This window comes from Bos javanicus, chromosome 10 (genome assembly GCF_032452875.1).
Source record: "Bos javanicus breed banteng chromosome 10, ARS-OSU_banteng_1.0, whole genome shotgun sequence".
Taxonomy (NCBI): Eukaryota; Metazoa; Chordata; class Mammalia; order Artiodactyla; family Bovidae; genus Bos; species Bos javanicus.
Genome location: NC_083877.1, coordinates 59,929,424 through 59,954,927, shown reverse-complemented (window position 1 = coordinate 59,954,927; position 25,504 = coordinate 59,929,424). Strand labels below are relative to the sequence as shown.

The following is a 25,504-nucleotide window of genomic DNA, read 5'->3' as shown; positions in this document are numbered from 1 at the left end:
CCCTGGAGGAGAAAATGGCAACCCACTCCAGTATCCTTGCCTGGAAAACTCCATGGACAGAGGAGCCTGACAGGCTACAGCCCATAGGATCACAAAGAGTTGGACACAGTTGGGCATGCATGCACTATCTAAGCATGCCCTAATATGCACTACTCATTACTTTGTTTTCATTCCCACAGTAACCCAAAGGATATTAAAATTATCCCTACTTTATATAGGAGGAACTTGAGTCTCCAAGAGAGATTCATGAGAGGCAACACAGCTTTTATAACAGAACCAGAACTTGATTGCATGTGGATATTTGGCTTCACATGGAAGTTTCTTTTCTCTACTCTCCTTAGCTGCGCTCATGCTCCCAGAATTCTAGGACATCCAGTGCAGCCAGCGGGTCCTGGGGTTAGCTGCCAAGGCAGTGACAGGCGGTGCCAGTCAGAAAAGGCCCCCCTGAGTTCCCAACTTCTGGGGGAGGGTGAGCAGGAGGAAAGGAACAGGGAAAGAGGGAACAGAATGTAGATTCCAGGTGCAAGGGAGCTAAGCCTGCAGAAGTGAGAGTTCTACCCAGGGAGGGCTCCATAGGCAGCTACCAGGTGCTTAGGTTAAAGAATTTAGACAGAATAAGAAGGCATCATGTTTGGGCCCAGCCAGGCCCTGGGAGAAGCTAAAGCTGTGCTTCTCAAACTTAATGTGCACACTAATAACCTGGGGAACAGATTGCACTTCAGTAGGTTTGGGGTGGGGCCTGAGACTGCCTTTCCAACAAGCTCCAAAGCAGTGCTGGTGACCACACTGTGAGCGCCACAGCCAAACACTAGAGCCGGCTCCAAAGCCAGACAATCCTGAGTTCAGACCCCGGCTCTGCTGCGTAACAGGTGTGTAGTCTTAGACCCGTCACTTAACCTGTCTGAGCCTCAGGTTCCTCATCTTCAGAAGTGCAAGCAACACCATCTCCCTCACAGGATCACTGTCATGATGAAATGGGTATGTATTCAGCAGAGTTCTTGCCATAGTTCATATAATTAAAAAACAAGATGCTTCTATAAATAACAACAAGATAATGATAGTAATAGTAACAACAGTGTTACAGTCTCAGAGTCAAGTGGCCTGGTGCTAGGCTGAGGTCTGTCACTGACCGTATAACTTTAGGAGAATGATCTTCTGAGTTTTAGTTTCCTCCTTATACAATAAGCAGTGCCATAGATGGTCACCGAGGCCTTCCAGCATAGCACCCCATGATCGGAAGATCATTTTAAGGGTCAGAGTAGACAAAGCAGAAAAGGATATGGGTAGACGCTCAACTTGATGGCAATAAGGGGCCTTATTGTGTATACGGAACTTCCCTGGTGGCTCAGACGGTAAAGTGTCTGCCTGCAAGGCGGCAGACCTGGGTCAGGAAGATCCCCTGGAGAAGGAAATAGCACCCCACTCCAGTACTCTTGCCTGGAAAATCCCATGGACAGAGGAGCCTGGTAGGCTACAGTCCATGGGGTTGCAAAGAGTTGGACACGACTGAGCGACTTCACTTATTGAGTATACAGTTGACCCTTGAACAACATGGGTTTGCAGTAAGTGGGTTCACCTACACACAGAATTTTTCAATAAATATGTACTACCTGATCCACTCTTAGTTGAAACTTTAGATGCAGAACCATGGATATGGAGGGGCAACTCTACAAGTAAAGGAGAATTTTGGACTCTGTTGGGGTATGGGCCAAAGTGAGGGGGACCCCTAACTTTTGTGTTGTTTCAAGGGTCAACTGTATATTTTTTATCTATATCTTTTAGCTCTTAGGTTATTCCCATATCTTATTTACTATCAATAATGCTGCAATGAATATAGGACTGTCTATATCTTTTCAAATTAATGTTTTGGCTTTCTTTGGATAAATACCCAGAAGTGGAATTGCTGGATCACTTGACAGCTCTATTTTTAATTTTTTGCAGGATTTCTATACTGTTTTCCATTCTGTTCACATTTTCTGCTTAATCATAATTCAGTCTTGGTAGGATGTATGTTTCTAGAAATTTATTCATTTCTTTAAATTGTCCAATTTGTTGCTGTATAATATTAGTCTCTTATGATCCTTGTGTTTTTGTGGTCAGTTGTAATGTCTTCTGATTTTGAGCCTTCTCTCTTCTCTTCTTGGTGAGTCTACCTAAAGGTTTGTCGACTTTATCTTTTCAAGGAACCAGCTTAGTTTCATGGATCTTCTCTATCACTTTCTTAGTCTCTATTTCATTTATTTTTGCTCTAATGTTGTTTTTCCCTTCCTTCTACCACCTTTGGGCTTTGTGCTGTTCCTAGTTCCTTGAGGTATAAAGGCAGGTTGTTTGAGTCTTTTCATGTTTCTTGAGGTTGGCATTTATTACTATGAACTTCCCTCTTGGAACTGCTTTTATTCTATCCCACAGATTTTGATATCTTATATTCCCATTTTAATTTGTCTCAAGGTATTTTTAAATTTCTTCTTTGATTTCTTCTTTAACCTATTGCTTTTCAGGAGTATGCTGCTTAATCTGCACATATAAGTGAATTTTCCAGCTTTCTTCATGTAAGTAATTTCTAGTTTATACCACTGTGGTTAGAAAAGATACTTGATATGACTTCAATTTGTAAAATGTATTAAGACTTTTCATAGCTTAACAAATGATCTTTTCTTTAAAATGTTTCACATGCACTTCAGAAGAATTTGCATTCTATTGCTTTTGGAGGGAGTATTCTACATTTTTAGAATATATAGATAGATATAGAATATACATATATTAGAATATATAGAGAGATATAGAATATATAGATATAGAATATATATATTCTGTATATATTCCTTGTATTCTATATATTATTCTATATATACATGTAATAATGTATGTTCTTTTATATACATGTGTGTGTGTGTCTACACACACATTAGAAATGTTCCCTGGCAACAGTCATAAAAGTCAGGACACCAGACAGGAGTATGAGATCCTTTCTGGGTCAGGCTGATTACTATAGTCCCATAGGCTCCTTGGAATAAAAGCTATGACCAACCTAGATGACATATTTAAAAGCAGAGACATTACTTTGCTGACAAAGGTCCATCTAGTCAAAGCTATGGTTTTTCCAGTAACCATGTATGGATCTGAGAGCTGGACCATAAAGAAGGCTAAGTGCCAAAGGATTGATGCTTTTGAACTGTGGTGTTGGAGAAGACTCTTGAGAGTCCCTTGGACTGCAAGAAGATCAAACCAGTCAATCCTAAAGGAAATACACTCTGAATATTCACTGGAAGGACTGATGCTAAAACTTAAGCTCCAATACTTTGGCTACTTGATGCAAAGAACTGATTCATTGGAAAAGACCCTGACGCTGGGAAAGATTGAAGGCAGGAGGACGACAGAGGGTGAGACGATTGGATGGCATCACCGACTCAATTGGGATGAGTTTGAGCAATCTCTGGGAGTTGGTGAAGGACAGCCTGACGTGCTGCAGTCCATGGGGTTGCAAAGAGTCAGACGTAACTGAGTGACTGAACTGAACTGATGGGACCAGGAATGCAAGTTTCTCTGGCTTCCAGAGTTAGGCAGCCAAGAGGTGTCCTCTGGGTGGCAGCCACAAAAATAGGGGCACCAGACACATGTACCAGCACCTGTTCAGGAGATACTGGTGATCTGAAGTCTGGCAAAGGGAGCATGCAAGGATGGCACTGACCCTCTGTCCCTGGAGTGTGTTCCAGCAGACTCCGAGATGTGTGTGTTCAGCTGGATGCCTGCTCCCAGGCCGACACTTAATATAAGCTGGTGAGCCTCTGTGACTGGCATGATTTGCTATGTCTGCACTGGGCCCAGGAGCAACTGAGTCTGAGCACATGGGCCCATTCAGAACTATTTCTTAGATTGCTTCAGTCTTGTGGGTCTTGGAACAGGAGCCCCATTGGTTTGGGGGGGCTTATCTCTAGTTGTGGGTTTTAAAAGTTAAGGTGCTCAATGTGGGGTGCATACCCTTCACTCCTAAGGGAAGAACTTCAGGCTTTGAGTTTTCTCCTGGTTGAAGACTGCTGTGCTGAGGGTGGGAGTAGGATTTATGGCGAGATTGTGTCCCAGCCTCTCCAACTCGCTTCCTTGAGTGTGGTTCTCTTCTTGTTTGCTCAGTGTATAGTCTTCACTCAGACAGCCTTTAGGGTTGTTTAAGAGAAGATTCTTCCTTGTGTAGTTGTAGACTGTGTCCACAGCAAGAGGTGAGTTCAGGATCTTCCTTTATCACCATCTTGAACTCTCCCCTTTTTATATTGTTTTCCATATTGCACAATAACCATCTTTTCCCAGAAATTGTTTTATTTTTAATATTTTACCCCACATTCTGGGCAGCTACAAAGCACCAAGAAAAGGAACACTTGTAAACATGGGCACTTGGAAATGAAAGAGCCTAATCCTTTATATCCAAAGTCTTCAAGAGTTCATTGCTTTTTGTAGAATTTCACAAAATGAGTTGTTCACAATCTGCCTTTTTTACGTACAAGAAGTGAGGCTTACAACTGACTACAAAGCTTCAGAATGGGAGAGCAGAATGAGCTCATAAAGTTAAGATTTATATTTTGCAATAGATGGCTTTGGGCCAGAAAATGAGGCCTAGCAAATGTATCTAACAACAGCCTGGAGAAAATCTGGTCTCCTTAAAAATACTTCAAAAATTTTTTTAAATAATACACTCTAACTGTGCCATGGAAACTCCTCTGGCTAGTCTTTCACTTCCCCATGGGCAGCCAGACTTTTCCCCCATCCAGGAAGTACCCTCCAAGGCCTTGAGTGTGCCAAGGACCTACCATTTTATAATTGATTCCCTCCCTTCGCTCCCCTCAAGCACATTGAGCTAAACTAAAGAAAACTACGCCCTTTCTCTCTCCATGGCTCTGGGGCTCTGTGTCTCCCTCTCCCATTGGCAGGGTGCTCCTCTGGCCTTGAGTTTCTGTTCTGAGTCGTGCTGGGCAGTTTCACCACAGATGCTAGCTCTTTGCACTCCAGCCAGCTCCATGATTTTCTATGTATCCTCACATGGTTCTCTGCACTCTCAGAGGCTAATACAGGATTCCCCAGTGTGTGAACTAGAGAGACTAGTTCTGAGGCATATTGGTCAGTTCTACATGAAAAATAAGTAAGTAAACGTAAGTCCTATGAGTTTGGGAAATTCTGGGCTACAATGTAATTAAAGAGACTATTTCTTGTAGGACCTCTCAGAGCCTTTAGAGAAAATAATGTAGACTGTGAGTCTTTAAGACGATAGTAATCAAGCTCTGATCCGAGATCTTTTGGGGGAGTTGGAAGGGTTTTTGATCCATGTGATACCTATTAAGGTATCGACTCCATTCTTAGGACTCTTTCCATGATTTGCATCTTCTCAGTTCAGTTCAGTTGCTCAGTCATGTCCAACTCTTTGCAACCCCTTGGACTGCAGCACGCCAGGCCTCCCTGTCCATCACCAACTCCCAGAGTTTACTCAAACTCATGTCCATTGAGTTGGTGATGCCATCCAACCATCTCATTCTCTGTCGTCCCCCTCTCCTCCTGCTTTCAATCTTTCCCAGCATCAGGGTCTTTTCAAATGAATCAGTTCTTCATATCAGGTGGCCAAAGTATTGGCGTTTCAGCTTCAGCATGAGTCCTTCCAATGAATATTCAGGACTGATTTCCTTTAGGATGGACTGGTTTGATCTTCTTGCAATCCAGGGGACTCTCAGGAGTCTTATCCAACACCACAGTTCAAAAGCTTCTACTTAGAAGCTAAAAGCAACTAGAAGGCATCAACAGAGCAAAGTAAGTTACAAAGACAAAGGAAAACACATACCTGGTCAAAAATCCCCATGGCTAAAACAGGCAGCGATGTGTAGACAATGTTAAAAAGGGTAATGAACCACTGGTCATAGACAGTCTGAAATGAAATTAACACATCAGTGAGAAACAGCATGCATAGGTGTGAGAATATTCACTTTTAGGCTCTTGGACTAACTATCTCAATTTTCCTAAAGTGGATGGGAGTTTGGTGTTAGAGTCAGATAGACCTGAATTCTCCCCAGGCTCATTCTCTTATCAGCTTTGCTGCTTTATGGACACCTAGATCTCTCTAAACTTCAATCTCTTCATCTCTAAAATGAAGTCATACTTTCCTTATAGAATTTCAGTTGGGGAGAAGGGCATCAGACATGTAGAACACCTAACACAGTGCTGGATGCACACAAGCTCTGGCCCCTCTGGGGGGTTATTCCACCCTTTAGGTTTTCAATGTCTTCTAATAAGTCCAATTACCTGAACTGCTAAGCAATAAGCAAAGGATCCATGAACATCTTCAGAGGGAGATACAGAAATGAACCTATCAGCCCCATCCTGTGTTCACATGGAGAACTTTTTTCTTGTGAGTGGTTTAAAGCAAGGTGGGCATGGAGCTAGCTGCTTGCTACACTGGATATAAATCAGACAATAAAAATACCCCTCACACCTACAGACAACAGTTCCTTGCATGCACCTCACTAAAAGTGAGGCATGTGAAATAGTCCTTATGCAGCTGCTGCTGCTGCTGCTGCTGCTAAGTTGCTTCAGTCTCGTCCGACTCTGTGCGACCCCATAGACAGCAGCCCACCAGGCTCCACCATCCCTGGGATTCTCCAGGCAAGAGTACTGGAGTGGGTTGCCATTTCCTTCTCCAATGCATGAAAGTGGAAAGTGAAAGTGAAGTCGCTCAGTCATGTCCGACTCTTAGCAACCCCCTGGACTGCAGCCCACCAGGCTCCTCCGTCCATGGGATTTTCCAGGCAAGAGTACTGGAGTGGGGTGCCATTGCCTTCTCCGAATAGTCCTTATATCTCCTTTGTATTAATAAGTACATAGACATGTAGAAACAGAACGGAAAAAGTATTATAGACCTTATCACAGGCAAAGGGAAAGATGAAAACATAGGTCTCCAGCTCCAGAGACTTCCCTGGTGTTCCAGTGATTAAGAATCTGCCTTGCAATGCAGGGGATGCAGATTCGATCCCTAAGATTCCACATGCCACGCTCCACAACTACTGAGCCCACATACTCTGGAGCCTGTGTGCCACAACTAGAGAACCCATATGATGCAACTGCTGAAGCCTGTGCCCTCTAAAGCCTTCGAGCCACACCAGAGAGCCCATGCATCATGATGAAGGATCCCACGTGACACAACTAAGACCTGATGCAGCAAAATAAATATTTTAAAAACAAATAATGGCAAAACCAATACAATATTGTAGAGTTAAAAAATAAAATAAAATAATAAATAAATAAAAACAAATAAAATAAAATAGGTCTCCAGCCCCTAACCAATGTCTGTTCTACGACTGTATCATTCATTCATTCAATATTTATTAAGAAACCATTATGTGCCAGGTACCAGGTTCTCAGCAATGATAATTTAACATGATACAATCAGATAAAAATTCCTCATGAAATCTTCACTGTAACAAAAATGATTTTATATAATAAACAAGATATATAGTTGATGAGTAAATGACTGAGTAAGAAAGTAACAAATACTAGGGTAGAAAGAGGGTAGGAAATATGGAAGGGTTGTAAGGTGATTGGAGAGGGTATCACTAAGAAGTAACATTTGAGGAAAAAAATCTGAAGAAAATTAAGGATCAAAATATGCAGCTTTCTGGGACATGAACATTTCACATGGCAAGTAGATCACATGAAAAATCTGTGAGGCAAGAAAGTATCTGGCAGGTTCAGAGGACAGCAAGACAGCCCATTTGGCTGGAGCAGAGCACCCTACATGGAGTATCATGAATTTCAAAGAAATAATTACAGGAGGATCCTATAGAGGTAACTATGGATTGTTCCCTAAATAAAAGATGACGGCATTAGAGGATTTTGAGCACAGGAACATCATGATTTGTACTTTAACCTGATTCTCTGGATTCTGTGCTGAGAACAGACTAAAGAGGCACAATTGTGGAAGTTGGGAAACCAATTAGGAGGCTAGTGCAGTGCTCCAGGTGAGAGACGACGGCGACTGGATCAGATCATCAGTGGAAAGAAGAGCTGGAGTTTGAATATTTTCTGAAGCACACTTTCTTCTTAGGGAAATTCTGAAAGCAACAGGAATCTTAAATGCAAATGTTCCAGATAGAGAAGCTAAAGGTAGGTTCTGCATAGTTATATAGCTAAGGCAGTCTTTCAAATCCTGTCCTATACATGTAGGTAATATAGGAGAAAAAAATATTTCGGTGGCTTTATTGCTAAATCTGGATTTGGGCTATTACATGTCTTTGCATTGCTGTTTGTTCTTGAGATGGGTATATACTTGTTCAAGGAAAAGAGAAGGAAGCCAGTCTTTAAAGGCCAAATCTCAATCTGAAATTTCTGTTGAAGCTCCACAGGTGGTTTTATTCAACACTGAATAAGCCAGACACTGTGAAAAATGCTGATTATTGTATTCTCAGCAAGCTTAGTCCCTTGGTAAGAAGTAATGAGCATGGACATGTCAATCAATTCACGGAGACTTCATTCTTAGGGCAAAAAAAAGAAACAGAAAAAATGAGAACAGAAAACTGGAGGTGTGGGCTAGATGAGAGAAGGAAGGAATTTGCTTTATTCGCTGAATATCTCAGAGAGTTGAGGCCTGGAATCTACATAGGAAAGACCTGCTCTATGTCATTCTCTTTGAGGGTATGCCAAACACCAGGCAGGAAAGCTGAATTCTACTACCAATAAACAGTGGAGACAGGATTTAGGCAAAGGGGCAACATTAGGGGCCACCATCAAGAGGCCTGTGCTTGTGACTCAGAATAACCATTTCTAGTAACCAGTTTTTAAGTTCTCTTTTGTTATCTGTGTGTGCATGCAAAGTCATTTCAGTTGTGTCTGACTTTTTGCTACTCTATGGACAGTAGCCCACCAGGCTTCTCTGCCCATGGGGATTTTCCAAGCAAGAATACTGGAGTGGGTTGCCATGCCCTCCTCCAGGGGATCTTCCAAACCCAGGGATCAAACCTGCATCTCTTACTTCTGCTGCTTTGGCAGATGGGTTCTTTAGCACTAGCACCACTTTTGAGGCTTATTAAATTCTGTCTGAACTCTGCTCTGAGGATCTGAAAGGGGGCCTTATGTCCAGCGATATGCTAGATGTTTAACAACTAGCTCTTTAAAAAAAGAAAGAAAAAGCCTGAGTTGTAACATTTACCAATTTTCCATGATGTAAATATTTCCAGTTCAAGCGGTCATATCACTGAGTTAAGACGAGATGTGCCATAGCACACCACCGTATAGTATTTCCACCACATCAATCCAACAGATACAATTAACCTCAAGAGCATAATCAGCAGAAGATGGTCAACTCATTTAAAATTGATTCAGTGGGAGGAGAGGGTGGGATGATTTGAGAGAATAGCACTGAAACATATATATTACCATATGTAAAAATAGATAACCAGTGCGAGTTTGATGCATGAAGCAGGGCACCCAAAGCCACGGCTCTATGACAACCAAGAGGGATGGGATGGGGACGGGGTGGGAGGGGGCTTCAGGATGGAGGGGACACATGTATACCTGTGGCAAATTCATATTGATATACAGCAAAAAACACTCACAATATTGTAATTGTCCTCCAATTAAAGTAAATAATTTTTTTAAGTGATGAGTTTGAAGTAGTTATGAACTTGGTTTTCCATATAGTTTATTTAAATTATAGAATTTAATTTTCTGTGTTTAACCACTGGCTCACATTTAACAAGCAGTTCTTGGGACCAATATGAGCTAACTCTAACATACCTCAGCCTATGTGTATGCTGGGAGCACAGCAGTACAGACAGTGCAGATTCTAGAGGACCTGAGACTCCATGTGGCAAGAGAGAACCTGCAGAGGGCAGGGCAATTGCCTGGAGTGTCAGGCAACCATAAGAATAGACCAGAAAAGCTTGTCAGCATTCCCTGGAAACCCCAGGATATTCTAGCCCAGGTATCTGGAACAAGCCTGGATTTATGGTACTCATATAAGACAGGAGCATGTGCCATCAATAACAACTGAATAATACCAAACTCCCCACTGAAGATGCACGTATGCTTGCTCAGTCATGTCCCACTCTTTGTGAACTCATGGACTGTAGCCCTCCAGGCTCCTCTGTCCATGGAATTCTCCAGGCAAGAATACTGCAGTGGTTTGCCCTTTCCTTCTCCAGGGGATCTTTCCGACTCAGGGATTGAACCTGCATCTCTTGCATCTCCTGCATTGCAGGCAGATTCTTTACACTGAGCCACTTGGGAAATCCTATATGTGACAGAGACATGTGCCATCAATAACAATTGATTAATACCAAATTCCCCACTGAAGACAACAACAAAAACTAAGGGTGAAAAAGTATCTTCATCAAAGCCTCAGTGAACTAATGAATGGGGAATACCTGTCAAGGTAAGGGAGAGGGTGACAATTTAAGAACCACTTCAAGGCCTAGATGATGTTTTTTTTTTTTTCCTCCAGAGACCGTGTTTATCTCTTTCTATCAGCTGCTGAGGTTGGGATGAAAGCCTGATGTTTTGTGGGCCAACCAGTCTCCTGCTGTAAACCCTAATCCCAGGAGGCTGTCCAGATTGGGAAGTATGTCAACAGGATCTCTACCCTTGACGGGAACATTATCCCTCTAGTCTCAGAAAATGATTAAAAGCAGAGGGTCCTGAGCTTCTCGTTGCCTTCTGTAAATCTTCAGCATCCCCAGGGCACATGGCTCAGAGCAGTGCAACCCTCCAGGGGCCCAGCCCACAGTAGAGTGTTAACAGAGTCGCAGATACCACCTCCTATCTGCCAAACTCCTGTCTGCTCAGCCTCTTTCTCTTCCTTCAGACAAACCAATGTGTCCAACGAGTCTATTCCTAGAAATATATGTCAGAATGCCTGCCTTCCTGCACCAAGAGACCTATGAAAACGCTCATACCAGCATTGGCTATAAAAGCCCCAAACCAGAAACATTCATGGCTGACACTGTGGTATACTGATATCATAGAATTCTACAAAATAATTAAAAGCAAGGAACTATATAACTATATCCAAAACCACAAATGAATCAAAAAATGTATATGATGTTGAGCAAAAGAAGCCAGACAAAAAAGTACGATTCCCTTTCAGTAAAGTTTAAAAATGTGCCAATCTATGTTGTTTAGAGGTTTATACTCATATGGTAAAATTATAAAAGAACATGATTATAAAATATCAGGACAATGATTACCTCCAGAGAGTCAGAAATGAGGTGTGACTGAGAAAAGGCAAGGGAGCTTCTGGGGTTTGGCAACCTTCTGGTTTTTGCACTGGATCACGGGGATGTGAGTGTTCATTCTACAATTTGTTAAGCTGACATTTATATATTATGTACTTTTTTGTAATTTGTTATTTTTTACAATAAAAAGGGAAACACATGACCTATTCTCTAGTCACACTCTGATGGGACTTTGGGCAATGGAAGTATTTTAAATATCCTGATGCCCAAGCCATATCCAGGCCAATTAAATCAATATCTTTGGAGGTGGGATAATCAAAGTATCGATAATTTTAAATATTTGGCAAAACTAATAAAATTATGTAATTATGTAAAGTTTAAAAAAAAAAAAATTTTCTCTGGTGAGTCCACTGTGAAGCCAAAATTGAAATTTCACTTATCCTATCCAGAAAGAAAGCAGTAGCTGACACAAACCCTCAAGCATTTTATGATGGTTTCATATCAATTCATTTCATGATTGAAGCATGGAATATTTAAGAGTGGGAAAGCAATTTAATTGAAGTCTGAGACCCCCAGGCAAAACCTCACTCTGTTGGATCTCTTTTTCCTCTACCTCATCCACCATCCAACTTCTGTTCACTGAGGACAGATGATTTCCTCATCAAGAAAGAAAGAATCCGGAAAATTACGACAAGCTAAACTGTGAGTGGGGCTTCCCTGGTGGCTCAACAGTAAAAAATCCATCTGCCAACACAAAAGACACAGGTTTGATCCCTGGGTTGGGAAGATCCCCTGGAGAAGGAAATGGCAACCCACTCCATATTCTTGCCTGGAAAATCCTATGGACAGAGGAGCCTGGGTGGGCTACAATCCATGGGGTCCCAAGACAGTCAGACACAACTTAGCAACTAAACAACAACAAAACAATCAGTAACTGATGGTCTGGCCTAAAGCGCCATGAACATCACCACAAATTGCCTAGCATTAAACCTGCAGTTATCTGATGGTAGCGTTTGTAAGCTGGTATTCGGATCTGAAGCCTCATTTCACAACTTGAGAAAGAGAGGACAGGAAAGGAAAATTAGTGAGAATAAAGTTTAAATGAGTTTTTACAATTTCTTGCAAGAGGGCTTGCTGCCACACAGAATCACAACAAAAAGAAAACAAAAATTAGCTGGCTGATATGTATGGAACACACTATGGGCCAGATGTTATTGACTCATTAAATAATCACAACAATCCTGTGTGGTTGGTGCTATTAACAGCTTCCAGTTTACAGATAGGGAAACTAGTTTGAGGCCCTGATTAAGTTAGGAGACTGCCCAATGCCACTGAACACGAAGATTTTCAAAGTGGTGTAGGGAACTGTTAGGAGATCCACAGTGTCAAAACTGTTATCAGAATGATGCTAAGACGCTGTTTACATTCCCTCTTTACTCTCATTCTCATATGAGTATATATGATGTGTGATGTCACAACCAACTGGATGCAGAAGCAGATGTGAGAACCCGAGTGCCTCCTGTTGTGCTAAATAGTAAGAACTTAAGTATAAAAACTCACTCTCTTCTCAAAACTAATTTTTTATTTTGAAAAGTACCATATTTTTTTTTCACTAAAATGTTATTTAGATAAACACGTCATGGGTATGTTATTTTTAATAGATGTTTAACTTTCCTCCATTTTAATTCCTAATATATTGCCAATGCAGAAGACATGGGTTCGATCCCTGGGTCGGGAAGATCCCCTGGAGAAATAAATGGCAACCCACTGCAGTATTCTTGCCTGGAAAATACCATGGACAGAGGAGCCTGGGTGGACTATAGTCCATGGTGTTACAAAGAGTCAGACATGACTTAGCAACTAAACAAGAACAACAAGTGATACATATTGATAGAGTCCTGAGATCACAGCGTTGGAAAACGTTGGCCTATCAAGTGTCAGGACCAACTTCCAGTCCTGGTCCTCAGCATTCACAGCACTGAGCATGGTATGAAAACACTGCTCAATCCGTGGTATCATTTGGCAAGTTTCTTTAAAAGCTTCCCTGCTTATGTCACTTTGTGTACAACAAATACAATTCTGTATGCTGGTTTTTGTCATTTAAAATGATACCATTAGCTTAAAACCTTCAAGTGGTTTCCCATTTTACTTAGAGTGAACTTCTAAGGCTCTGCCCCATGCCTTAAGGCCCTTCCTCATCCATGCAGCCTACCTCTTCAACTTTGCCTCACTGCTCTCTAGTCCTCACTCACAGAGCTTCAGCTTCACTGACTATCTTTCTCTAACTTACCAGGCTCATTCCTACTTGCTATGCCCTCTGTCTGGAATACTTGAACCCCAGGGTATTCATATGAACATTTCCCTCTAAACACTCAGGTCACAGTTCCAGTGTTAACTTCCCAATGAGAACTTCTACAATACCCAGTGCTTTCTTAATAGCAATTCTGAAATTATCTCACTAATTTATTCCTTTATTATCTGTTTTCATCTCTCTGGAATATAATCTTCCCAGGTAGCTCAGCTGGTAAAGAATCTGCCTGGAATGCAGGAGACCCCACTTTGATTCCTGGGTCAGGAAGTTCCCCTGGAGAAGAGACAGGCTACCCACTCCAGTATTCTTGGGCTGCCCTGGTGGCTCAGACAGTAAAGAATCTTTCTGTAATGTGGGAGACCTGGGTTCAATCCCTGGTTTGGGAAGATCCCCTGGAGGAGGGCATGGCAACCCACTAGCATTCTTGCCTGGAGAATCCCCATGGACAGAAGAGCCTGGTGGACTATAGTTCATGGAGTCACAAAGTCAGACAGTACAGAGTGACAGAGAACAGCACAGAATATAATTTCCATGAAACAGAGACTTATGCACAGCGATAACTCCCGTATCTAGAGCAGTGTCTAGCCAATGGTGGATGCTCTAAAAAGAGTTGTTGAATATTTTACAACTTTTTATAAATGTTAAACATTTAACTTTTCAGTAGACCCTCCCCTGAGGACATGCCATGGGCTTTGCAAATTCAATGTGTCCAGCCCTGGACTCATTCTCACAGTCCCTTAACCAGGCCTCTTCCTATGTTCCCTAAATCAGTTTCTGACACTACCACTTCCATCCCAGAGCCCAAGTCAGAAATCTGATCTCTCTTCCTCTCTCCAACACCCCACATTAAATTAATCCCAAACCCCACTGACTTAACCATGCCAGATGGGTGGAGTTCCAGCCCAAACCATTCTTCACTTCAGTTTGGGATGGGAATCCCAAACCAGGGATTCCCATTCTTTCCCTCTTCACCTGCTTCACTCTGATGGATCCCTGAAAGGTCAGCCCAGGGTCAGATCTTCTAGTAAGCCGTTCTGAGCTCTGCCCACTGCCATCTTCCATAGCTGGGTTCCAGGCCAGTAGTCCCATGACATTCCATACCTCACTGCTTCACAGCTGTCGACTCAGTAATTATCTATGTGCTGGTTCCCAGGCCCTCCCCACTAGACTTCAAGCTTCTTGGTGAAACTGCAGGATCCCATGGGGCTCCTGGGCATGGAAGCCTTTCCATGTCCCCCATTTCTTGTTTGTAGGGAACAGCTCCAACGTCTATGACCTTGAGTTCCAAAGGGAAGATTCCAGCAACTGTTAATCAGGAACAGGACACAGAGACAGGGTGAAAAAGAGAAGAAACAACACGGAAGCCTAGGACAAGGTCCTGGTTCCACCTCAAGGGAGTTTCAGTTCAGTCCCTCAGTCATGTCCAACTCTCTGTGACACCATGGATTACAGCACGCCAGGCTTCGCTGTCCATGACCAACTCCGGGAGCCTGCTCAAACTCAGGTCCATTGGTGATGCCATCCAACTATCTCATCCTTTGTCATCCCCTTATCCACCTGATTTCAATCTTGCCCAGCATCAGGGTCTTTTCCAATAAGTCAGTTTTCTGCATCAGGTGGCCAAAGTATTGGAGTTTTAGCTTCAGCATCAGTACTTCCAATGAATATTCAGGATGATTTCCTTTAGGATTGACTGGTTGGATCTCCTTGCAGCCCAAGGGACTCTCAAAGAGTCTTCTCCAACACCACAGTTCAGAAGCATCAATACTTTGGCACTCAGCTTTCTTTATAGTCCAACTCTCCCATCCATACATGACTACTGGAAAAACCATACTTTGACTAGATGGATCTTTATCAGCAAAGTAATGTCTCTGCTTTATAATATGCTGCCTAGGTTGGTCATAGCTTTTCTTCCAAGGAGCAGGCATCTTTTAATTTCATGGTTGCAGTCACCATCTGCAGTGGTTCTAAAGCCCCCCAAAATAAAGTCTCTCACTATTTCCCCATCTATTTGTCATGAAGTGATGGGACCAGATGCCATGATCTTTGTTTTCTGAATGCTGAGTTTTAAGCCAACTTTTTCACTCTCCTTTTTCACTTTCATCGAGAGGCTCTTTAGTTCCTCTTCACTTTCTGCTGTAAGGGTGGTGTTATCTGCATATCTGAGGTTATTGATATTTCTCCTGGCAATCATGATTCCAGTTTGTGCCTCATCCAGCCCAGAATTTCACATGATGTTCTCTGCATGGAAGTTAAATAAGCAGGGTGACAATATACAGCCTGTACATACTCCTTTTCCTATTTGGAATCAGTCTGTTGTTCCATGTCTGGGTCTAACTGTTGCTTCTTGACGTGCATGCAGATTTTTCGGGAGGCAGGTCAGGTGGTCTGGTATTCTATATCTTGAAGAATTTTCCAGTTTGTTGTGATCCACACAGTCAAAGGCTTTGACGAGGATCAATAAAGCAGAAGTAGATGTTTTTCTGGAACTCTCTTGCTTTTTCCATGATCCAGCAGATATTAGCAATTTGATCCCTGGTTCCTCTGCCTTTTCTAAAACCAGCTTGAACATCTGGAAGTTCACAGTTCACGTACTGTTGGACCCTGGCTTGGAGAATTTTGAGCATTACTTTACTAGCGTGTGAGATGAGTGCAATTGTGCAGTAGTTTGAGCATTCTTTGGCATTGCCTTTCTTTGGGATTGGAATGAAAACTGACCTTCTCCAGTCCTGTGGCCACTGCTGAGTTTTCCAAATTTGCTGGCATATTGAGTGCAGCACTTTCACAGCATCATCTTTTCAGGATTTGAAATAGTTCAGCTGAAAATCCATCACGTCCACTAACTTTGTTTGTAGTGATGCTTCCTAAGGCCCACTTGACTTCACATTCCTAGATGTATGTCTCTAGGTGAGTGATCACACCATCATGGTTGTCTGGTTCATGAAGATCTTTTTTGTATAGTTCTTCTGTGTATTCTTGCCACCTCTTCTTAATATCTTATGCTTCTGTTAGATCCATACCATACCTAGAAATGGTATGGATCTAACAGAAGCACATAACAATAACCGCAAGGGACATACATAACAATATCTTTGAGCTCTTTAGCTCACACTAAAATTCCCAACAAATGCAAGATGTCAGCACCCTTCCTTCCAGAGAAGACCACAGAGGCCAGATTAAAAGAACCAGAAAAATGCATCAAGAGATTACCTGAGACCAAGTTAATGGAGTACAGGCCCTTATATACCCTGACCCTTATCAGCACATCCCCGCTTTGAACCATTGCTATAAAACTCCTCACCAAATCCTCCCAGGTTGGGACACACAGTTTTCAAGGGCAGGAGTTCACTGTGTTCCCCTTTGCCTGGCAAAGTAATAGAGTTATTCTTTACTACTGCACCTAAAATTCTGTCTCTGACAAATGGATAGTGCACATAAGTGAATACCCTCAATAAGGAGGGAAGGAAGGAAGATAGGGAGGGACAGAGGGAGGAAGAAACATGCAAAGATTCAAGCTTCAAGTCGTATGTTTAACAATTTTTTTTAAAAGGTGCATTTTCCTACTAATTATATTTTTTATGGAAATACAATCCTTTACTGCTACAACCAAAGATATTTGTACCCATTAAAAACTACTATACTAATAAAATCAATGGAAAATTAGAGCATGAGTTAAAGAACATGAAATACCTTGATGTAATTATGCATTTTCCTCATGAATATTTCATTATATCAACCGCTGTTTACTCTAACTCTAGTTTTGCCTCTACAAATGTCATTCATGAGTCACTCACTTTTAAAAAACACCTTCTAGTGATGTGTATTGATTTAGCACAGTTTAGGCTTTAGGGGCTTGAAAGAGAAAAAGGAGAATTAAAAAGCAGGCTTAAAACTCAACATTCAAAAAACTAAGATTATGGCATCGGGTCCCATCACTTTATGGCAAATAGATGGAGAAACAATGGAAACAGTGACAGACTTTATTTTCTTGGGCTCCAAAATCACTGCAGATGGTGATTGCAGCCATGAAATTAAAAGATGCTTGCTCCTTGGAAGAAAAGCTGTGACCAACCTAGATAGCATATTAAAAAGCAGAGACATTACTTTGCCAACAAAGGTCCATCTAGTCAAAGCTATGGTTTTTCCAGTAGTCATGTATGGATGTGAGGGTTGGACCATAAAGAAAGCTGAGCACCAAAGAACTGATGCTTTTGAACTGTGTAGCTGGAGAAGACTCTTGAGAGTCTCTTGGGCTGCAAGGAGATCCAACCAGTCAATCCTAAAGGAAATCAGTCCTGAATATTCATTGGAAGGACTGATGTTGAAGCTGAAACTCCAATACTTTGGCCACCTGATGCAGAAAACTGACTTACTGGAAAAGACCCTGATGCTGGGCAAGATTGAAGGCAGGAGGAGAAGAGGACGACAGAGAATGAGATGGTTGGATGGCATCACCGACTCAATGGACATGAGTTTGAGCAAGCTCCAGGAGTTGTTGATGGACAGGGAAGCCTGGAGTGCTGTAGTCCATGGGGTTGCAAAGAGCTGGACACGACGACTAAGTGACTGAACTGAAATGATTAAAAATATTAAGTCACAAGCAGTATTTCTACTATTACAGGCTCCTTCCTCTCCCTGCAAGAGATCTCCAACTACTCAGAAAGTTATCCTAGTAAATGCTCCACTTCCCCTTTAAGTCCTTAGATACATTCAGAAAAATGTAAAGATCCCCTCTGATGACTAGGACCAGATGAGAGGGACATACTAGCCAGATCATGACCCACATGGACTCCCATCCATTTTCTCCCCTTCCAGGCATCCTCAAGCCCTCTACTACCTCCACTATCCCCATCTCTCTCTTCTGCTCATCCCCATTGTTATGGATTGACCAGATGCCCCAAAGAGATGGAAGGGGTAAAGGAGGGTGGAGGAGGGATTCTTTTGCAGCCTCTCGTGTGAGCAGCATTCTGGCCTGAGACTATATCAGACCACTGCTGACATTCTGATTTGGGGTGACTCAAAATTGTTTATATAAACAGGAATCTTGAACAAAAATATTTGTCCTAGGAACTGCATCCTCCTATGGGCAGCCATACCACCTCTACTTCCAAATTTTCTGTTCTGCATGATGCTACTAATCTCTTTGGAAGCCTAAAAGTGTCTCTTTACAGATCAGAAAAAAAAAAGTGGAGTGTTCCTTTTCCCTACCTCACTGTTTTCCTATTTAGGGAAAGCTCCTCCTTGCTCCCTTCTCTGTGGGAGCAATTTATCAACCTTATCAACCATTTTATATAGAGTAAAAATACCCCAGCTACAAATTACAATCTAACAGCCTGGGGAACACAAAAGCTATGATTTATAGAATACCACATTTAAATAAACTTTAATAAGGATCTCAGACAGTTACAAAGGGCTTTCTATTCTGAGACCCTTGGCTTAGCTCCTTGTTCAAATGACAGGACGAAATACCTCTCTGGAGACATGTATTCATCCCTTTGCTGTGTGTTTCAGAGGAGAACTATATAATGATACATTTTTTTTTCTTTTTGGCCTTAAAAAACATTTGCCATTTAAAGAAAACACATTGTGGGATAAATATGAGGTGCTCAGCCTCAACACATCTGTTACTGATTTGTGTAATTAACAGAAACCCACTAGCTGGATCCAGGAGTAATGGCCCAAGCCTGAGCACCCACCCCTCCCTGGGTTTTCCCCAGAGCACATCTGGAAGGCGAGGTGGTGGCAGGGGAGTGAGGGGAGAGGCGGGTGGGGACTGCCAGCCAGGTTGAGATGGGCTTGCAGGTAACCAAATCCATGAAGTCATCCAAGCCTTAAGATTAGTCGCACTCTTTCACGTCACTTTCCAAACTTTTCATTATGAGTTTTCTTATACTGTTTGACAGAACTAATGTTTTTCTGGCCTTGACAAGATAATTGTTTCCATATCACAGCAGAACTTAAAAAAAAAAAACAAAAAACATACACAGCCCTGTATCTCACTGACAATGATAAATTGTCATCAGATAATATCAGAAGTACACAGTGCCAGTATTTGCATGGTTTCAAATGTGAATTTCCTAAACAGGGATTCAACCAATGGGTTTGTTTTTGTTTTTGTTTTTTTGCTGTGGGGTTTTTTGTTCGTTTGTTTGTTTGTTTGTTTTGAGGTGGGTGGGGGTTTTATCTTTATTAAAAGTCTTGAGGGCATAAGGTACTTTAAAAATAAGTTACGCATATAAATAGTATACATGAGCACACAGTGGATTCCATGAAAACCATGCAGGCTTTGATGACAGATTGGAATAAGGTATGTCCTTAGAAAGGATCCATGATTCAGTTTAAAGATTTATATGATCTTTCTCCAAATCCTCCTGCTCCAGAAATCTGGTTGGAAATCTCATCAGGAGAGATTATATTTAAATTGTCTTTTTAGTGGCAGTTTGCTGGCAGAAGGTGGCCTTCAGCTTCCAGATGATTCCAGGAGGCAGTTTGCCTAGAGGCAGGCCTGGCCTTTCTAAGGATCTGAGTTGTGGGAGACACTCCCTACAATACAAGGTCTCTCCCTCTCAATAAGACAGTTCATTTTCTCCCATAGTCATAGTATACTGAGTGTTTCTGGATGTTTCTCCTTCCTTTAGATTCCAAACAAAGCAAACATTTGCCTGATTAGGGGTTAGGAGAAGACAGTTTTTTTCTTAAAGATATAGCCATTCTCTCGAAGGTCCTTGGAGAAAGAAACAACAACCCACTCCAGTATTCTTGTCTGGAAAGTCCCATGGACAGAGGAGCCTAGCAGGCTACAGTCTGTGGAGTCACAAGAGCCAGACACGACTTAGCAACTAAATCGCCACCACCATTCTCTCAAGTCTGTAACAATTCCAGTGGCCACTCATCAAGCAGAGCAGAATGAGCACTGAAGAAAAAGTCAGAAGGCATGGTGAATTCTGGTCTTTGCCTTGTCTATTGCTGATCCTCAGCTCTTAGGGAACTTAGATTCCTCCTCTATAAAATGAGGAACTAGACTCAGTATCACTGACATTCCCTGCCAGAGCAAAGATTCTACATTTCAACAAGGCACACACATTTTGTTCTGTATCCAGGCTGCTTCTCCCAGGAAAGGTCCACCCAGCAAAGCAAACAAAGAGAATTTGGTCCCTGCCCAGCATATTCTTTCCCCATGTGTCCAGAAACAGTCACAACAGAGGCGAGCCACTGAGGTTAAGCAAAGGGAAGTCCACAAGCCAAGTACAACCAGCCTGCAGCACACCATCCTCCATCCCAGTGACCTCAGGGCCACCATCTCACAAGCAGTGAGAGGTCCCACCCATCGGCCCCTGGGAACCTTGCACGTCACAGCTGAATGGGCTCAAACATCTGCCCCAACCCACCTACCAGGAATCTACTGGAGCTCTCATCAGAGAATAAGAGCCTAGACAAAATTCACCAGGCACCGAGAGACAGGCCAAGGTAGTAAAGAAACAGCATATGTCATTTCATTAAGTAATTAAACTGGTGTCTTAAAAGTCAGCAACATGTCTATGGACACACATCTGTTCACGTTTGGTCAGATGTTTTCAGCTGCAGAGTGGATTACTTCAAAGCAGTCTGTTGAGAGAGGCAGGGAAGAAATATTTAGGTGTTTATGAATCATGCTGAGATTGGACAGGGTTGGCCCCAAGATACATCCCATCCGTGACAAATTTAATTTTAAAAAACCCTTGGTGGAAAAATAAGAGAAAGGTGACTACAGAGTTACTTGACATCAGTTTCATATTTATGAAAATGAAACCATTCCCAGGCTGTTAAGTTCCCTGAGGGCAGGAACTGCATCTCTCTGGTTCATTCTCTTATCGCTGGAGGCCAGCAAAGCACTTGGCCCCAAACTGGCACTCAGTTTCGTCTTTTGAAATGAATGAGCATTCAGAGACTATAGGTTCTGTGCTAGAGGATGTCAGCGAGTCTCAGTCTTGTGGTGACTAAAGAGGTGACTGCAGATCAGGTCTGCCAAGGATGGACCTCTGCCCACATGCCTAATGTTACTGCATCTGCGGGGCCCTGGAGGTTTTATTACTACTGGCTCCATTTCACTGCGGAGCTTTCAATTCCACTGAAGCAATTTAGGAGAAGGATGGCAGGGGTGGGAAGACTTCAGACAGCCAACTTTCATTAACAGATTGGAAGTAAGCAGCTTTCTAATGGGTTCTACAGGCTAAGAAAGCCTGTCACCCAGCATGTGGCTTTGGAGGCCCAGGACAGCTCAATGAGTTCAGTGGGTGAAAAAGTGTCACTGAAAAAATGTCCCCTATTCAAAAATTCTCCTTCTATGCAGACTAGTGTCTCTCCCAAAAATGTTGTTTTCTTTTCACTTGCCTCATTTACAGCATATTGTCCTTAGAAAAACAGGGCTAAGAAAAAAAGCCAAAGAATTTTTTCAGTTAAACCTGTTGTTAATCAGGAGTTTTTAGTGAAAAACAGGGAATGGAAAAGAGACCATGAACCCAACCAATCCCAATTCCACATCTAGGTTGCCCTCACAGCCAGTTCTTAGTAATACTAACACATCAGCCCACTCACATGTGGGTGGTATGCAGCATGCGTGTGTGCTTAGTCGCTCAGTCCATGACCTTCGGACTAGAGTCCACCAGGCTTCTCTGTACGTGGGATTCTCCAGGCAAGAATACTGGAGTGGATTGCCATTTCCTTCTCCAAGGGATCTTCCTGACCCAGGGATCGAACCTGCCTCCTGTGTCTCGTGCACTGGCAGGCAGATTCTTTACCACTGCGCCACCTGGGAAGCCCAGGGTAGGATGGGGGAACACCAGTGTTTTCATCTTTATAGAAGTACAACATCTGTTCTAAAATATACTTCTTGCTTTATACAGTAATACCATGCAGTTTATAAAAGTTATTTCTGAATGAGTTGATTTTAAGTGGAATTTTAGAAATTAAAAAGATATTTTAAATTCCACTAATAGCAGGTCAGTTGGAAAGTATTCAGGTGTGACAGGAGGGTTTTCCTCCTTTTAATAAAATATGTTATACCTTTGCTTCCCAGATGGCACAAAGATAAAGAATCCAGCTGCCAATGCAGGAGATGCAGGTTTAATCCCTGGGTCGGGAAGATCCCCTGGAGAAGGAAATGGCAACCCACTCCAGTATTCTTGCCTGGAAATTCCATGAACAGAGCAGCCTGGTGGGCTACAGTCCACAGGGTTGCCAAGAGTTGGATATGACTGAGCACACACACACTTAAAACTTTATACAAACCAGCCCCTGCATCCCTGAGGTAGCTAGACTTTCAGGCCTCCAGACTTCCACTTAATTTTGAAAATATTCATATTCTCACCTGAGATTTAATTGAGCCCCTGAAGTCACACCAAGTCCTCATAGATTTCTCCCTTTCCCTTGCTCTCCTATTAACTTCAAATTCAGTACTTCTATGAGACATATTTGTGCATGTGTCTATTTCCCAATGAGGAAATGAGTACTCTGTGGGTAGGGACTTGACCTAGTCATCATTTTATCTTCTCTTCCCAAGTCAGTAAACAAGCATTTTTACTAGCAACTTGACAATGCCGTGTGACTCATGGCTATGGGCGAGGGATGAATTATTCAATTTAAAATGATAAAAATTTAAATGTTTATGAAATCAGAGTAAACAATTTGTAATAAATGTACATTTCTGAGTGCCATTAAGAAAAATAACATTTTTGAAGAATGTAAAACAAGAGGGATTTCTCAAAAATGTGATGATTTTTTTAATGAGAAAGTACAAAATGTTATGTTCTCAGATATATAAAGGTTGATATATATCCACATATATTTGTTTTTATAATAAGGACAAAACTTTGAGGATAGTGAAAATGAGTTTGTAAAAGTTTAGATGTAACCCCCTGTCCCTACTTTAGCATTTAAGACAGGGTTATTTCATCCCTAGACTAGAGCTAATTAATAGAAGTTTTTGAAGGAGAGGACCATAAATAGCTTATTCTTCTAGGAAAAATATTCTTAGCATCATATTGTGCTTTGTACATCTTACCACTTCAAAACATTGAAACTATAATAAATAGTTTTGAAACTCTCACCACAGAGACATCTATTCCAGAATTTCCCAAAGATGGGTTCTGTATGATACTTGTTCTATAGAACTTTATGCCTATTGCTTGGAAAAAAACAGGGTTCTATGCCAAGTGAGTTTGGGTAATAACACCAAATCTCATTGATTCTAAGACTATTTATCATAAGAGACGGCATAATCAATGCAAAGATTAGACCAAAGTGGGGATCTAACATTCTCATAAAGCTAAGGCAACAAAGGATTGAATCCTTAGTGTGAGAGTACAGAGGAAATAAATCTTCACGCAGAAAGGGACTGCAAGGAAATTTGCCTGTTTCAGCCTTGGCACCAGCTAAATGGAGAGACAAAAAAAAAAAAATCTCCTGAAACCTGAATCTCTGATGGTATTCAGCAGAGTCTGCAATATAAATTCAAAAAAAAAAAAAAAAATCCTAAAACAGAGAGAAAGATCTCCGGTAGGTAGTGTCCTCAGGGACTCAGTGCATGCCACACAAATGCTCTCTAGAAAAGAGAGACTCAGGAGTGATGTGATCATGATGGCAGCTTAGGTCATCCCCAGCTTCAGTTCCCCTCACAAAAAGACCACCCAGCAACTGTCCACAGCCAATAGAGCACTGTGAAACCCCAGGAATGGGAGTGAGTGCCCCACTGGATCACAGAGACCGAGAAGGATCACATTAGAAGGGAAAGAAGAACTACACTCTGACCCTGTCACCTCTCCCCCAGGCTGGCACAGCACTGCACCAAAAGGGTCCCTCTGGGCCTATGGTTTCTCCAGTGAGAGAAACAGAGCCCAAAGTGGATCAGATAGAGACGTAAGGGAGACAGACTTATAGCAATCAGCACTCAGCAGCACTGAAGCAGAGATGCCAGCCAGGGGCTCTGCCCATCTGCAGAGCTGACCCAGTAACCCCTTCTGGCCAGGAAATCTTGTTTGGTCCAGGCAGTTCTGCCTGATATGGGTACTCAGTCAACAAGCTATATTTGCTGTGTACCCCATTCTGTAGCCTCACTGGGGCAGAAGAGAAAACTTATAACCCCACCTAACTGCTGAATATAGCCCCCAGTCCCACTGAACCAGGAAGCCTGGGCAGTGAACCAGGGAACCCTCCATCCTACAGCCTGTTTATACAGACCCCTAGATCAGAAGGCCTACCCAAGTCTCAGGTATAGCTTCTGACCCCATACAACCATGGAGTCAGAACAGTGACCCTGGGCAGCCTCAAAGCCCAGCCTGTGATACTATCCAGTCAAGGAACCCAGTCTGTAGATCCACCCTGAAGCAGAGCCCAACAGACAGAACTGCCCAACTGCTAAACACTGCCTATAACCCAGCCCACTCAGGGAGCTCAGCTAGTGTATCTACTCAACCATGGAGCAAATCACCTCTGGGTTCTACCTGATGAGGGAACCCAGACAGGAGCCCAGCCCAGCTTTGGGGTACACACTTTGGTCCCACCTAATCACAGAGAACAGCCTGAGGTCCCTCCAAACTTACAGCCCTGCAGGTGGCTCTACATAAACAAAGAATCCAGCCAGTAGCATCATCTGGTCAGGAAACAGTCTGAGATGTCATCTACCATGAGCAATCACAGAGCCCAGCCAGCAACAGCCCCCTGACCTCAGAGCACAGGCAGGGACTTCACCTACTAGAGACCCTGACAGAACCCCCCACCTGCCCACAGAGCTGCCAGCTGGCCCATTTAGTACTCCAAGCTGAAGGAGATCTACGAACTGTCTGACAAGGAATTCAGAATAATCCTCTTAAAGAATTTCAGTGAACTGTAAGAACCCAGAGGAAACAAAAACTAAGAGAACAATACATAAACAAAATGAGAAGTTCAACAAAGAAATGGAAATCATCAAAACAAAAATCCTACAGCTGAAGGATACAATGACTGAAGATGTCAATAGAGA

General features: G+C 42.4%; 1 protein-coding gene across 8 annotated transcripts in view; it reads right to left on the bottom strand.

Moving 5' to 3' along the window:
* ATP8B4 (ATPase phospholipid transporting 8B4 (putative)) overlaps positions 1-25,504 on the bottom strand; it is a 348,133-nt gene that overhangs the window by 15,548 nt on the left and 307,081 nt on the right. For 7 of the 8 annotated variants that reach the window (XM_061428804.1, XM_061428800.1, XM_061428801.1 and 4 more), the window contains one exon: positions 5,819-5,902. The exons of the other annotated variant lie outside the window; for it this stretch is intronic. In XM_061428804.1, the coding sequence (XP_061284788.1) occupies positions 5,819-5,902 (84 nt within the window). The remainder of the gene's footprint in view (positions 1-5,818; positions 5,903-25,504) is intronic. 8 annotated transcript variants of the gene reach the window in all.